The following is a 15,368-nucleotide window of genomic DNA, read 5'->3' as shown; positions in this document are numbered from 1 at the left end:
TCATGCCTGTAATCCTAGCACTCTAGGAGGCTGAGGCAGGTGGATTGCCTAAGCTCATGGGTTTGAGACCAGTTTGAGCAAGATCAAGACCCTGTCTCTAAACATAGCCAGGCGTTGTGGCAGGTAACTATAGTCCCTGCTATACTTGGGAGGCTGAGACAAGAGAACGCTTGAGCCCAAGAGTTTGAGGTTGCTGTGAGCTATGATACCACATCACTCTACTGATGGTGACATAGTGAGACTCTCAAAAAAAAAGAACTTTAACTCCCAGGAGCCCCTGGGGCAAAAAGTCCCTATGTCCTTGTTATTATACCACAGTGCCTCAGGGGCTGCTGGGATTTATAGTTTTCTTAGTTTCCTTTGGGGGTGATATTTGTTTGTTGAGGGTAAAGTGTTCTCTGGCTTTATTCCGTGGCATCTAGACTTCTTGCTCATAAGTTCTGGACTCTCCTTTCCACAGGGCAGCCAAGCCCAGTTGAAGGAGGTGTGGGAGGAGCTAGATGGATTGGACCCCAACAGGTTTAACCCCAAGACCTTCTTCATACTGCATGGTAAGGGGGAGAGGGAGTCTTCCACCCTAAGGCTGTGACCTTTCTGGGGCCTGAATGCTAAGAAGAGTGTGCCCACCTTTGTAGGGCTTAGTTAAGCCCAAGAGACCTGAGCTCATCTTCCCTGTTTGACCAGAAGGCCCTGCCCCTCCCTATTGCTAAACTTGAAGTCTTCATGGAAGAATGGGTTCTGTCAGTTCTACAGACCAGCTGGTGTCCACTAACAGCAAACCAGGCTTGGGTAGGCCTGGGTTCCCCTCCTAAGCAGCCTAGAACTTCTGGGAACCACTAGCTAAGGGCGGGTCACTCTCTAGTAACCAGGCCTCTAGATGCCTGGAATGCCCCTCTGTGTGTGGGATCAGAGACACATCCCCTTTAATTAATCCCTTCCTGCCTGGGAGTGTGATCTGGGGTTGCCAGGCCACCTAGGGTATGCTGAGGACCCTGACCCAGAAGCTGCAACCTATCAGCAGAGCTCAGCAAATCCGGATTGATTCATTCTGCAAATGTTTACTAAGCTCCCTCTGAGGACTACTTTATTTTTTTTTCCTTTTATTAAGTCATATACACATAGAACATGAATATATTTATGCTTTTGTGGGGTACAATGTATTGATTTTTTTTTTTTTTGTGGTTTTTGGCCGGGGCTGGGTTTGAACCCGCCACCTCTGGCATATGGAACCAGCGCCCTACTCCTTGAGCCACAGGCACCGCCCCGTATTGATTTTTTTTTTATACCATTTGGAATGGTTACATCAAAATAATTAATATAGCTTTCACCTCATTTACTTAATTAGTGTGTTAAGACATTTATGTTCTGGGCGGCGCCTGTGGCTCAGTCGGTGGGGTGCCGGCCCCATATACTGAGGGTGGGGGGTTCAAACCCGGCCCCGGCCAAACTGCAACCAAAAAATAGCCGGGCGTTGTGGCGGGCGCCTGTAGTCCCAGCTATTCGGGAGGCTGAAGCAAGAGAATCGCTTAAGCCCAGGAGTTGGAGGTTGCTGTGAGCTGTGTGAGGCCACGGCACTCTACCAAGGGCCATAAAGTGAGACTCTGTCTCTACAAAAAAAAAGACATTTATGTTCTATACTTGGTAGTTGAGGACCACTTTGTCAAGACCCTGTGGATATAACTATGGACAAAACAGAGCAACTCCCCTCAGAGCCACAGCTGAAGCAAACAGATCATACTATGTTTTAGGCCAGGCACACGCCTGTAATCCCAGCACTCTGGGGGGCTGAGATGGGTAGCTTGCCTGAGCTCCTGAGTTCAAGATCAGCCTAAGCAAGAGTGAGACCCCGGGTGGCACCTGTGGCTCAGTGAGTAGGACGCTGGCCCCATATACCGAGGGTGGCGGGTTCAAACCTAGCCCTGACCAAACTGCAAAAAAAAAAATAATTGTAAGTGCAAGAACGAGACCCCGTCTCTCAAAATATCCAGGTGTTGTGGTAGGCACCTGTAGTCCCAGCTACTTGGGTACATGGGAGGATGAGGCAAGAGAATTGCTTAAGCCCAAGAGTTTGAGGTTGCTGTGAGCTTGACACCAGGGCACTCTACCAAGGATAACAAAGTGAGACTCTTGTCTCAAAAAAAAAAAAAAAATTGTCATACTGTGTTTTAGCGACTCTTAGGAGACCATTGAATGGGAGATATACTAGTATTTTACATAAATTGCTAAATTAATTTGACACACTATTGATGATAAGATGCATGTCAATTTCAGGAATGATTAAAATACAGAAGAGAAAAAAACATACATCTTAGGATCAATGAAGAAGATTCTATAGTAGAGTCTCAGGTAGTGATATGTACCATGGAAAAGAAGACACTGGATTGAGGGTCCAGAGCAGCAATTTAGGTAGCATGATCGGGAAAGGTTTTCCTAAACCAAAACTGATCAAACAGAACATTCTACAGGGATGGAAATGTTCTATGTCTGTGCTATCCTGTCCAGTAGCCACAAGCCCCATGCAGCTGTTGAGCTCCTAAAATGTGGTTTATATGGCTGAGGAACTAAATTTTTTTCTTTTCTTTTTTTTTTTTTTTTTGTAGTTTTTGGCCGGGGCTGGGCTTGAACCCGCCACTTCCAGCATATGGCATTCTGAGCCACAGGCGCCACCCTAAATTTTTTTCTTTTTTGAGACATTATGTCACCCTTGGTAGAGTGCTGTGGCATCACAGCTCACTACAACCTCAAACTCTTGGGCTCAAGTGTTCCTCTTGCCTCAGCCTCCCAAGGAGCTGGGACTACAGGCGCCCACCAAAAAGCCCGACTATTTTTTTTTTTTTTTTTTTTTGGTAAATTAAATGGTGTGTGTGTGTATGTTTTTTATTTTTTAATTTTTGTTGTTGTTGTTGTTGTTGTTGCAATTCAGCTGGGGCCGGGTTTGAACCCACCACCCTCTGTATATGGTGCCGACGCCCTACCCACTGAACCACAGGCGCCACTGTGTGTGTGTGTTTTTTTTGTTTGGTTGGTTTTGGGTTTTTTGACAGTTTTACTCTGTTGCCCAGGCTAGAGTGCCATGGCCTCATAGCTCACAGCAACTTCATATTCCTGAGCTCAAGCAATCCTCTTGCCTCAGCCTCCTGAGTAGCTGGGACTATAGGCATCCACCACAATGCTCAGCTATTTTACCTATTTTTTTTTTTTTTTTTTTAGTAGAGCTGTGTGGCTCTTGCTTAAGTTGGTCTCAAACTCTTGAGCTCAAGCAGTCCTCCCACCTCAGCCTCCCAGAGTGTTAGGATTATAGGCGTGAGCCACCGCACCCAGCCTAGATAAATGAAGTTTTTTATTTTAAAAGAGTTTTTAGTTATGCTCAGCTACACAGAACATAAAACTTACCATCTTAAGCTTGTAAATATACTTATCACTACTTTATTGTAGATCCAGTAGTGCGTGCATGCACATGTGTGTGACATGGTCTTGTTACGTTGTCCAGGCTGGTCTTGAGCTCCTGGGCTCAAGGGATCCTCCTTCCAAGTAGCTGGGATTATAGGTGCACACCACCAAGTCCACCTTTAATCATTTTTAAATTTACAATCCAGTAGTGTTAAGTATATTTACACTGTTGTGCAACCAATCTCCAGAACTCTTTTTATCTTGCACAACTGAAACACTGATCCATTAAACAAGTCTCTATTTTTCCCTCCCCCTAGCCTTTGGCAACCTCCATTCTATTTCCTATCTCTCTGATTTTGATTACTCTAGGGACTTCATATAAGTGAAATCATATATTTGTCTTCTTTGTGATTGTCTTGTTTCACTTGGAGTAATGTTGGGGAACTGAATTTTTCATTATACTTGACATTAATTTTGGCCTCAGTTGCCCCATGTGGCTAGTTGCTGCTTCATTGGATAGCACAGCTCTGGAAAGAAAAGACATTTGGGCAGAGACCTCAGTGAGGTGAGGGGCTGAGCCTAGCAGATATTTGGGAGAATAATGTTCTAGATGGAGAAAACAGTAAGCACACTTAGGGAAGGACTTGGGAGAGGGAGGATTCTGGGGTTGCTAGAGCAGAGTGCACTAGGGAAAGAAAGGTAGCAGAGATGGCTGGGCAGGTAGCAGCAGCCACTTGGGGCCCTATAGCTAGTATAAGGAATAGGGGTTTTATTCCGTCTGTGATAGAACACCACAAAGGACTTTGAGCAGAGGTCTGACACTGTCTGTCTTAAGGGTTGGCAGAATCCATCTGGGTGCTGTGTTCAGGGCAGACTGTAGGGCAAGGGCCACCTCCAGGAGCCTGCTGAAAAGGCGAAAGATGTTGGTGGCTTGACCACAGGAAATACAGAGAAGTGGTTGGATTCTGGAATCATCCTGAAGGTTAGATTGGACAAGGGTTCTAAGGGAATGAGAAGGTCAAGTGTCACTCCAAGGCATTTGTCCCCAGCAAGTGGAAGGATGGAGTTACCTTCCTCTAAGACGAGAGGATCATGTTTGGCAGGGAAGATGCAGGAGCTGGGTCTGATCATGTTAAATTAGAGATGACTGTTAGACATCTGTGAGGAGATGGAGAGTAGACAGTTGTATATTCAGATGTGGAGGCTGAGAAACCAGAGGAGCCCATCTAGAAAAGTGCTGGCCAACAAAATCTCTGCAGTGATGAAAGATGTCCCATATTTGTGTTGTCCAATATGGCAGCCACTAGCCACATATGGGACTGATAAACTGGATTTTAAATCTTGGGCGGCGCCTGTGGCTCAGTCGGTAAGGCACCGGCCCCATATACTGAGGGTGGCGGGTTCAAACCCGGCCCGGCTGAACTGCAACCAAAAAAAAAAAAAAAAATAGCCGGGCATTGTGGCGGGCGCCTGTAGTCCCAGCTACTCGGGAGGCTGAGGCAAGAGAATCGCTTAAGCCCAGGAGTTGGAGGTTGCTGTGAGCTGTGTGATGCCATGGCACTCTACCGAGGGCCATAAAGTGAGACTCTGTCTCTACAAAAAAAAAAAAAAAAGAATTTTAAATCTTATTTATGCTTAATCAAGTTAAATGTAAACAGCCATGTGGCTAGTAGCTACCATATTAGATAGCACAGATACAAAAGTTAGGACAAGAAAAGGCCCCCAGGACTGAGCCCTGGGGTGCACCAGCATGTAGAGGTTAGGAAGAGGCAGAGCTGGCAGAGGAGACCAAGGAGCAGCCAGAGAAGACAGAATACAGAATGTTCTGGAAGCCAAGGGCACAAAGTCAACTAAGATGCAGGCTGAAAATTAACCATTGGGTTAACAAGATCAGGGTTCTTGGCCTCCTTGGTAGAGACAAGGTTGGTGCTGATCTGAATGAGCAGAGGGAGGAAACATGGAGGTGAGGACATTGCATATGGCCCACAGAGCTGGAAGCTCTGCAGCTGTGAGAGCTGAATGGGCAGGAAAGGTTCCCCCTGGTAACTGGAGTTGGGGCTGGCCTAGTTCTTTGGGAGGCAGAGTCCCTGAAACCCCTGGACCAACACAGGCTGCTAGAGACAATGGGCCCATTGATACCTAACCTTTATCTGTTCCATTCTCAGGACCCTGATAACCAGAGAATGGCTGGGTGCCACTGCTGGACACCCGTAGTCACTCGCCCCCTATCAGGCCCCACATCAGCCCACAGTCCTTTTATCAGGGACCTCACTCACCCTGCCCTCAGTCCCTTGAATGCCCTGTTTCCTTCCTCAGATATCAACAGCGATGGTGTCCTGGATGAGCAGGAACTAGAGGCCCTCTTCACCAAGGAGGTGAGCATCCTGGAAGCCTTTAACATAGGAGGGACACCGGATTCTTCACGTGTCCCCACAGGGATCCTCTCAGTTTCTTTCAATCCCCCCAGTTGTGCATCTATGGGGATAACCTGGGAATGAGATGGTCCTGACCACTCAGTGCTTCCTTCCTCTGCCTGCCTGCAGCTGGAGAAGGTATATGACCCAAAGAACGAGGATGATGACATGCGGGAGATGGAGGAGGAGCGTCTGCGCATGCGGGAGCACGTGATGAAGAATGTGAGGGGGGACTCCCAGGCCAGTGGGAGAGGGGGGCCCAGCTCCGTCACTTACCCTTATCTGGCTCCCCAGGTGGACACCAACCAGGACCGCCTTGTGACCCTGGAGGAGTTCCTCACATCCACCCAGAGGAAGGAGTTTGGGGATACTGGTGAAGGCTGGGAGGTGAGGTCAGGGGGGTTACTCTGGTTTCTGAATCTCTCTCTCCCAGCCCTAATCTTGTTTCAGAGTCTCTGGTCACTTCTCTCTCTCTCTCTCTGGGCCTCTGGCTTCCCCTGGGTCTCTGTCCCCTGCTCTCTAGGTCTCTGTTCTCCCCTGTTTCTAGGTCTTTATCCCCTTCCCCACCTCCCCCTCATGTCTCATCACCCGCACACATGGCCCTGGCCTCCCCGCCTTCTGTAAACTCCTCTAGTAGCAGAGCCTTCTGCAACATGAGAGGGTGGGCCAAGGCTGAGTGACCCCACTGACAGCCCCGGCCCCTGCCCCTGCAGACAGTGGAGATGCACCCTGCCTACACTGAGGAAGAACTAAGGCGTTTTGAGGAGGAGCTGGCCATCCGAGAGGCAGAGCTGAATGCCAAGGCGCAGCGCCTCAGCCAGGAGACAGAGGCTCTTGGGCGGTCCCAGGGTCGCCTGGAGGCCCAGAAGAGAGAACTGCAGCAGGTAGGGGAGCTGGTCCCATCCTCTAAGCCTCTGGTGGCTCTTGTCCTCGTCTACATGGGTGTCCAGAGGCTGGGAAGGCTGTGGCTGCCATGTTAATCACTGGTAGAACCTTAGGTGATTGCCACCATCTTCAAGGGCAGACAATTCCCATGCCTGGCAGCTCTGTGGCTGCCATGTTGGATAAGGGCTGTAAGTGGGACCAGGGAGAAGGGGTGACTCATTGGGGATCCAGTGAGGGCTTCTCTGTCCTCGAACAGGACCCAAACCATGATGGAAGAGAGAAGTGGGTCTCCCTCCCACCTCAATTAGAGGAGAAACTGAGGCCCATAGAGAAGGGATTGGCCCTTGACCCCTTAGCAGATTGCTCTGGAGTCTCAGTTTAGGGACTGAGGCCTGAGCATCTTGAACTCCAGTGTCACACCCTCTTGTCTGTGCCATCCCTGCATCTCCCACAGGCTGTTCTGCACATGGAGCAGAGGAAGCAGCAGCAGCAGGGCCAGAATGCCCCGGCCTCCAACCCTGAGGGACAGCTCAAGTTCCACCCAGACACAGGTACTGGCTCCTAAGCCCAGAGAGGATGAGAGGATGGTCTGGGGGCCCAGACCCCTGGATCTGAGGGAGGAGTAGGGGGCTCAATTTCTAGGGCCACCATTCCCTCCCTCCATTTCCAGATGATGCACCTGTCCCAGCTCCAGCTGGTGACCAGAAGGATGTGGAGGCTTCAGAAAAGAAGATTCTTGAACAGCAGCCCCCTGAGGTGCCCCAGCACCTGTGACCCTTCAGAGATCCCAGCCCTCCAGATTCCTATCAAGGCAGATGATGGGAGCTGAATGATGGTCACAATCAGCCTTCCCTGGGGCCAGCAAAATTTGTGGCCTCCTATTGGCAGGGGGATAGGGTAGCTTGCTGCCAGGCCCCATATCTGCTTATCTCAGCTTTCACAGCCTCCAAGTGTATGGTCAATTCCTCTGTCCCCCTCCAAAGGGCTTGCCTTCTCTTGTGTCTGGATCCATTTAATTTAGGGAAGCACCTTCGTCCCCCCCAAGAGAATCTGTCCCTGCCTTCCTGGATAGGTTGGCCGCAGCTGCCCAGGTTGTGGCCGCTCCTGCTTTCTATGTCCTCACAGTGGCTGGAATCCTGCCTGCTGCACGGGGCCCAGCTTCTGTTGATTTATGGGGCTTTGGGGTGATCCCTCGAGACCTTCTCATACCTTTTGCAAGACCAGTGATGCCTCAAAGATATTGTCTTCTCCACAGCTGGATGCTGAGGGCCAGGGCATCATCAGCATAGCTGGTCAGCTCCTTGGGAGCCTGAATTTTCCTGAGGCCTTGGCTTCCAGCCACCTCATCACCAGCTCCTCCCCTGCTTCTCAGCCCCTAGTCCCTTCCCCTCACAGAAGGGTCCCAGAGCTGACCCCGCTGCCCCAGGACCAGGTCCTGGCCCTCAGCCTCATGTAGGAGGCCCTGAAAGGTGGCCCCACCACCTTTCTGGCCTCATATCACGTTGTTCCGTGTCATTCTCTGTGCTCTGGTTCCAACCAAATATACTGTCTGGAAAAAATACTTGCCTCCATTGTCATGTCTGTTCCCTCTGAAACCCCATCTCCATGTCACCTGCTAAAGTCTTCATCTTTTAAGGTTCAATTCAAGTATCACCTCTGAGGGGTTCAGTCCTGGTTGCTTCTGTCTGCTCTGACAAGTGCACTGCCTTAACTCAAGAGCGCTTTAGCCACAAGGACAGAAAACCCTAACCTGGGCTTAAACAATAAAAATAATGTGTTATCACCCAAAACAAGAAGTTCTAAGACAGGATGTCTTCAGGGATATCAGGGAGGCATGGTGGCCATATGCTGCCTCATGGTCCCAAAGTGGCTGCAGCTGCCACAGGAGTCATATGTCTGCACTAGCACCCTGCAAAGGGAGAGGCCACATCCTGCCCGAAGCATTGTCATAAGTGGAGAAAGTCTGTCCTTAAACCTCCATCTTAGCTTGGCGCCTATAGCTCAAGCAGCTAGGGCGCCAGCCACATAGAGCAGAGCTGGCAGGTTCAAATCCAGCACCCTATCCTTTGAGCCACCAGGACCACCCAGGACCCAAAAATCTTTTGACTTAAAGAAAACAGGCAGGCGGCGCCTGTGGCTCAGTGAGTAGGGCGCCGGCCCCATATGCCAAGGGTGGCGGGTTCAAACCCAGCCCCGGCCAAATTGCAACAACAACAAAAAAATAGCCAGGTGCTGTGGCGGGCGCCTGTAGTCCCAGCTACTTGGGAGGCTGAGGCAAGAGAATCGCTTAAGCCCAGGAGCTGGAGGTTGCTGTGAGCTGTGTGATGCCACAGCACTCTACCAAGGGCCATAAAGTGAGACTCTGTCTCTACAAAAAAAAAAGAAAAGAGGCAATTATGGTAACCCTCATGAAACAAGGATGCCAATTTAAATATGCCTGCCAGATTGATACGTGATTGTCTACTACAAATAATAATAATGTTAAACCTATTTTAGCGCTTCCTGTGGCCCAGGCAACTTTTTTAATTTTTCATGCTTATTTTTTAATTTTTTTTTTATTTTTTGAGAGAGTCTCACTATGTTGCCCTCAGTAGAGTGCTGTGGTGTCACAGCTCACAGCAACCTCAAATTCTTGGGCTCGAGCGATTCTCTTGCCTCAGCCTCCCAAGTAGCTGGGACTACAGGTACCGGCCACAACACCGGGCTATTTTTTAAAGACAGGATCTCGCTCTTGCTCAGGTTGGTTTTGAATTTGTGAGCTCAGGCAATCCACCTGCTTTGGCCTGCCAAGTTCTGGGACTACAGGCGTGAGCCAACATGCCTGGCCGTATTTGTCCCATTTTAAAGAAGAGGAAACTGAGGCACGGCTTACTTAAGTGACTTGTCCAAGGTCATACAGCTATAGCATTTTAAGGCTTCCTTTTGGTAATCTCTGAGACTGAATTCAGGGACAGGTTTGGGACAAGTATTCTGCTTTTCTCTGCACCATTGTGGGGAAGAGTGAACATTCTCTTCCCCTTGTCTGGCTAAGACATCTCTGAAAAGCAGATTTGATGCCAAATACTGGGATTTTATTAATACAAGTTGAAGAGAAATAAGTCATGCTATAAGAGTCCAGAACATTCGGGTGGCGCCTGTGGCTCAAGGTCCCATATGCTGGAGGTAGTGGGTTCAAACCCAGCCCTGGCCAAAAACCACAAAAAAAAAAAAAAAAAGTCCAGAACATTCATCATGAAGCAGAAAGGGATACAACAGACATTTAAAAAAACCAAAAACAGGGCGGCGCCTGTTGCTCGGTGAGTAGGGTGCTGGCTCCATATACCGAGGGTGGAAGGTTCAAACCCGGCCCCGGCCACACTGCAACAAAAAAATAGCCAGGCGTTGTGGCGGGTGCCTGTAGTTCCAGCTACTCGGGAGGCTGAGGCAAGAGAATTTCCTAAGCCCAAGAGCTGGAGGTTGCTGTGAGCTGTGATGCCATGCCACTCCACCAAGGGTATGGCCTGGTCCCTGTCCTAAAGTTTGAAGTCAGCAAGCGGTAGCTGCCATTACTGTTATTATTTGGACACATTTATACAATGAGCATCTCTGTGAACCTGTCCTTGATCTCCATGTCTAACGGGACCCATTCTTGCCCCCTGGAGTTCTTTCCACAATCTGCTATTTTTCATTTGTAAGTATGTTCACTTGCTTACTCTGTTTCCTCTGACAGACTCCAAGTTCCCAGAGAAGCAGGGATGAGGGGTGGTGGTACTGTATTTGTCAAGTTCACAGCCCCTCATGCAGAAGAGTAGCCCCACTTCCTGGCAAGAAAGGGGGTGACCCCTACCCACCCTGCCTGACCTTTCATTCCAGTCATAAATCAACAGAATTTTTATTTTTTTTTGAGACAGAGTCAAACTTTGTTGCCTGGGGTTGAGCGTCATGGCATCATAATAGCTCACAGTGACTTCAGACTCTTGGGTTCAAGAGATCCTCTTGTCTCAGATCACAAGTAGCTGGGACTACAGGTGCCGGCCACAACACCTGGCTTATTCATTCGTTTGTTCGTTTTTGAGAGAGTCTCACTTTGTCACGCTGAGTAGAGTGCTTTGGCATCATAGCTCACAGCAACCTCAAACTCCTGGGCTCAAGCAACTCTCTTGCCTCAGCCTCCCGAGTAGCTGGGACTACAGGCACCTGCCACAACACCTGGGTATTTTTTTTAGTAGAGACAGGTTCTCCCTGTGGCTCAGGCTGCTCTTGAAATCCTGAGCTCCAGCAATGCACTCGCGTCGGCCTCCAGAGTGCCAGGATTACAGACTTGAGCCAGCATACCCGGCCTCTGACATTTTGATTTTAGCCCCCATGAGACCCATTTTGGGCTTCTGCTCTCCAGAGGTATAAGAAAATACAAGTGTGGGGGGCAGCTCCTGTGGCTCAAAGGGGTGGGGCAGTGGCCCTATGTGCCGGAGGTGGCCAGTTCAAACCCGGCCCCAGCCAAAAACTGCAACAACAACAACAACAAAAAAAATACAAGTGTGTTGTTTTTGTTTTGTTTGTTTTGCAGTTTTTGGCCAGGGCTGGGTTTGAACCCACCTCCAGCATATGGGGCTGGCACCCCACCCCTTTGAGCCACAGATGCCACCCTGTTTGTTTGTTTTTTGAGAGAGAGTCTTACTTTGTCACCCTGGGTAGAGTGCTTTGGCATCATAGCTCACAGCAACCTCAAACTCCTGGGGTCCAGCGATTCACTTGCCTCCGTCTTCAGAGTAGCTGGGACTACAGGCACACGCCACAACGCCCAGCTATTTTTTAGAAATGGGGTCTTGCTCTAGCTCAGGCTGGTCGTGAACTCAGAGCTAAAGCAATTATGATACCCAGCAGAAAGACCCTTAAAGGCCTCTAACTATCTCAGCCTGAGTCCCTACACGTCTCATACCCCCCCTTGGGTTAATTCTGAGAACAGGTTTCAGAACAAGGAAGTTCCCTGAGTTTCCAAAAAACTCCTAGCTACAGGTAAAACAATGGTAGAACTTACCCCCAACCCCCTAGCAATGGCTAAATAATGGTGGAAAGCTTACTCAAGCAAAATTTCCCAAGCCGAGTTTGTCCCCATGCCAGCTGCCATGATGTAACCCCCTGAGCCAACCAGCCCCCCTGACTGTAACCCCGCCCCGAGCTACCCTCTGAGCTAACTAACCGGCCTCGTTCTGCTTCTGTGCTTGCCAGCTTGCCTGCCAGCACGGCACAAAAATGATATAAAAGTCAACCTGCTCCTCACTTTGGGGCCATTTGCCCTTTGGGGCGGCGACCCACCTGTGCAAGTATAATAAATCACCATCTGATTTATACCTAAAGTGGGGTCCGAGTTTTTCTTCCAGGTAGCAAATGAGTACAAGACAATCCAGCTACCTCTGCCTCCCAGAGTGCTGATATTATAGGCATGAGCAACCATGCCCAGCCCAAGTGTGTGGTTTTAAGCCAGTAAGTGTGTAGTCATTTGGTATAGCAGCCAGGGGAAGTCATACACTCTTTATGCTTCACTGGGTCACTGACCTCCCACCTCCCTCCTATGACACTTCATCTGCTAGAAAGCTCTATGCCCTTCTGTCCCCAATCCCCACCCCACCCCCTCTCTGGGCCTTCCTCACTGTCAGAGCCCTGGGCTGAGCCCCTTCTCACCCAGGGCTCCCCAGAGCCACATTCCAAGCAGCCTCCCCTGCTAGGGCCCCATCACCTCCTCATGAGCTAAAACCAGTTCAGCTCTGGCAGGACCTTAGGGCACTAAAGGCCTCGCCTCCCCCCTTGGACTTGTCTTTCCTCTGGCTCCCCAACTGCTTGCTCTCCCAAGACCCAGATGCTCCAGCCTTTTGAGATTCCAAACTGGATTTTCACTGCCCCTCCTAGCCACTCCTCTTCCCAGTCACAACTTAGACCTCCTCCTCCTCCCTGACTCTCTCTGCCCCAGGGCTGATCCTGATACCAAAATTTCGCTTTTCAGTAGGTTCTTGGTCTCGGTGAATCAGTGAATCGAAGCATGAATCTGTGGACCACAGATCAGTGGTAAGACAGGATTTATTTACAGAAAAGAATACAGAAGCACCAGAGCTCCTGGCAGAGAGAGAAAACCCAAGTCAAGAGAGAAAAGCTCTCTCTCTCTATCTCTAGGCTCTTTGTCTAGGGGTATCTATAGTCTCAGGCGCCCTGCCCTCAATAGTTACATTTAGCAGGGCTTGGTGTTTCATTTAACGTGTCTGGGTCATCAGATCATGTCTGGAACAACTGTCTGGGACATGTCTGGCCCTCTGTAGTTACATTTAGTGGGGCTTAGTAGTTACATTTAGCATGTCAGGGACATCCTGTCTGGCACATGTCTGGGTCATGTCTGGAACTCAAATGAATGGCTACAATCCCTTTTATTACCAGGCCTGAGAAATGGGGCCCCCTGCCCACCCTTCAACCTGCTGGTTCTGCTGCTTGCTGCCACCACAGCAATATCACCAAGGTGGATGCAGCTAGTCCGTGTCCCCCAGTTTCACAAGCTGGCTGGGATGCCACTTGTCCTGTATCAATCCCAGCTCACCCCTCCTTCTTTCCTGCCCCAGTCTCAGCTCTCAATTTCTACTTTTACCCAGACATTGTCTGTGTCATTCTCTTCAAGATCATTATCTTCTCAATGTCTTCCCTCCTCCCCCATGGCAACCAGAATTCCCAGAGTATCACCACCACCCCTACCTGCTACTGGCTGTGGGAGTTTCTTACAGGAGTGACAGAAAACTGATACACATTAATGCACAGTGGCTAACACTTCCCCGGTGCCTGGCATGTGCCAGGTACCATCCCGAGCACAGGACCTGTTATAAATAACAATTCATTTTATCCTCACAACAACCCCTAAGGGTAATTGCCATCATAGCCATGATTTTACACATGAGCCAATGACACAAGGGTGACACCTGTTCACGGCCCCACAGAGTAAGTGGCAGAGCTGGGATTTGAACCAGGCAGACTGGATCCAAAGCTTCCTATTTTGTGCTTGATCATCCTGCAATGTTCTTTTTGGCACTGTGATGCCCTGTGGTGGCATATGATTTTTTTTTTTTTTGCAGTTTTTTGGCCGGGGCTGGGTTTGAACCCACCACCTCTGGCATATGAGGCCGGCGTCCTACTCCTTTGAGCCACAGGTGCCGCCTGGCATCTGATTTTTTTCAGTGAAGTTTACGTTGTTAAGATTCCATATCATAGGGGCGGCGCTATGGCTCAGTCGGTAAGGCGCCAGCCCCATATACCGAGGGTGGTGGGTTCAAACCCGGCCCCGGCCAAACTGCAACCAAAAAATAGCCGGGCGTTGTGGCGGGCGCCTGTAGTCCCAGCTGCTCAGGAGGCTGAGGCAAGAGAATCGCCTTAAGCCCAGGAGTTGGAGGTTGCTGTGAGCTGTGTGATGCCATGGCACTCTACTGAGGGCCATAAAGTGAGACTCTGTCTCTACAAAAAAAAAAAAAAAAAAAAAATTCCATATCATAGCCGGGCGTTGTGGTGGGCGCCTGTAGTCCCAGCTGCTCGGGAGGCTGAGGCAGGAGAATCGCGTAACCCCAAGAGTTAGAGGTTGCTGTGAGCGGTGTGACGCCACGGCACTCTACCTGAGGGTGGTACAGTGAGACTCTATCTCTACAAAAAAAAAAAAAAGATTCCACATCAACACAGTGTGCTCTTAGTTCACCCATTTTCTTTTTTTGTGTGTGATTTTTTTGGCCGGGGCTGGGTTTGAACCTATCACCTCTGGCATATGGGACCGGCGCCCTACTCCTTGAGCCACGGGCGCCACCCAGTTCACCCATTTTCATTGCTATGGGATATCCTGTTGTTCCGAATTGCCACAGTTTATTTTACCGATGGTCAAAATACTTCCCAATTTTAAGCTATTGCACTGATCACAACAATAAATGCTCTTCCTCATGGTTTCTCCTACATAGATGTGAGAGTTTCTCAAGGATATATATTTTCTACCCAGGATAGAAATAGCATTTTACTGGATATTGCAATAGGAAAGTCATTTTTCTAGGTACATAAATGCCAGGCCATCGAGTTTTTTTTTTTTTTTTTTTTGCAGTTTTGGCTGGGGCTGGGCTTGAACCCACTACCCCTGGTATATGGGGCCGGTGCCTACTCCAGGAGCCACAGTTTTAATAGTTACTTTTTATTCTCAAATAGTTTAAGACTCACAAGAAGGGTGGCGCCTGTGGCTCAGTGAGTAGGGCGCCGGCCCCATATACCAAGGGTGGCGGGTTCAAACCCAGCCCCAGCCGAAATGCAACAAAAAAACTGCAACAAAAAAATAGCCAGGCGTTGTGGCAGGTGCCTGTAGTCCCAGCTGCTCAGGAGGCTGAGGCAGGAGAATTGCGGAAGCCCAAGAGCTGGAGGTTGCTATGAGTCCTGTGACATCATGGCACTCTACCCAGGGCGGTAAAGTAAGACTGTCTCTACAAAAAAAAAAAAGACTCACAAGAAGTTTCAAAAATAGCACAGACTGTTCCCAGGTACCCACACCTGCTCTCACCAATAACCAAATAATCTTATGTAACCAGAGCACATGGTCAAAAGCCAGGAAGTGATGTTGTTGCAGTACTGTTTAATCAAGTACAGACCTCACTCATTCAGGCTTCACCAGCTTTTACATGGATTTATATGCACTTTTGAGAG

At 49.4% G+C, this 15,368-nt stretch overlaps 1 protein-coding gene across 4 annotated transcripts in view; it reads left to right on the top strand.

The window, feature by feature from the left end:
• NUCB1 (nucleobindin 1) overlaps positions 1-8,818 on the top strand; it is a 34,522-nt gene extending 25,704 nt beyond the window's left edge. For all 4 annotated transcript variants that reach the window (XM_053606463.1, XM_053606462.1, XM_053606460.1 and 1 more), the window contains exons 7-13: positions 461-551; positions 5,707-5,765; positions 5,934-6,026; positions 6,099-6,191; positions 6,518-6,688; positions 7,144-7,240; positions 7,360-8,818. In XM_053606463.1, coding sequence (XP_053462438.1) covers positions 461-551; positions 5,707-5,765; positions 5,934-6,026; positions 6,099-6,191; positions 6,518-6,688; positions 7,144-7,240; positions 7,360-7,463 — 708 coding nt within the window. In that variant the 3' untranslated portion in view covers positions 7,464-8,818. The remainder of the gene's footprint in view (positions 1-460; positions 552-5,706; positions 5,766-5,933; positions 6,027-6,098; positions 6,192-6,517; positions 6,689-7,143; positions 7,241-7,359) is intronic.
• The last annotated feature ends 6,550 nt before the right edge of the window (positions 8,819-15,368 follow it).

The sequence above is a fragment of the Nycticebus coucang genome, chromosome 10 (assembly GCF_027406575.1).
Source record: "Nycticebus coucang isolate mNycCou1 chromosome 10, mNycCou1.pri, whole genome shotgun sequence".
Lineage (NCBI taxonomy): Eukaryota > Metazoa > Chordata > Mammalia > Primates > Lorisidae > Nycticebus > Nycticebus coucang.
The sequence above is the reverse complement of the archived record's forward strand: the minus strand, read 5'-3'. Positions and strand labels throughout refer to the sequence as shown.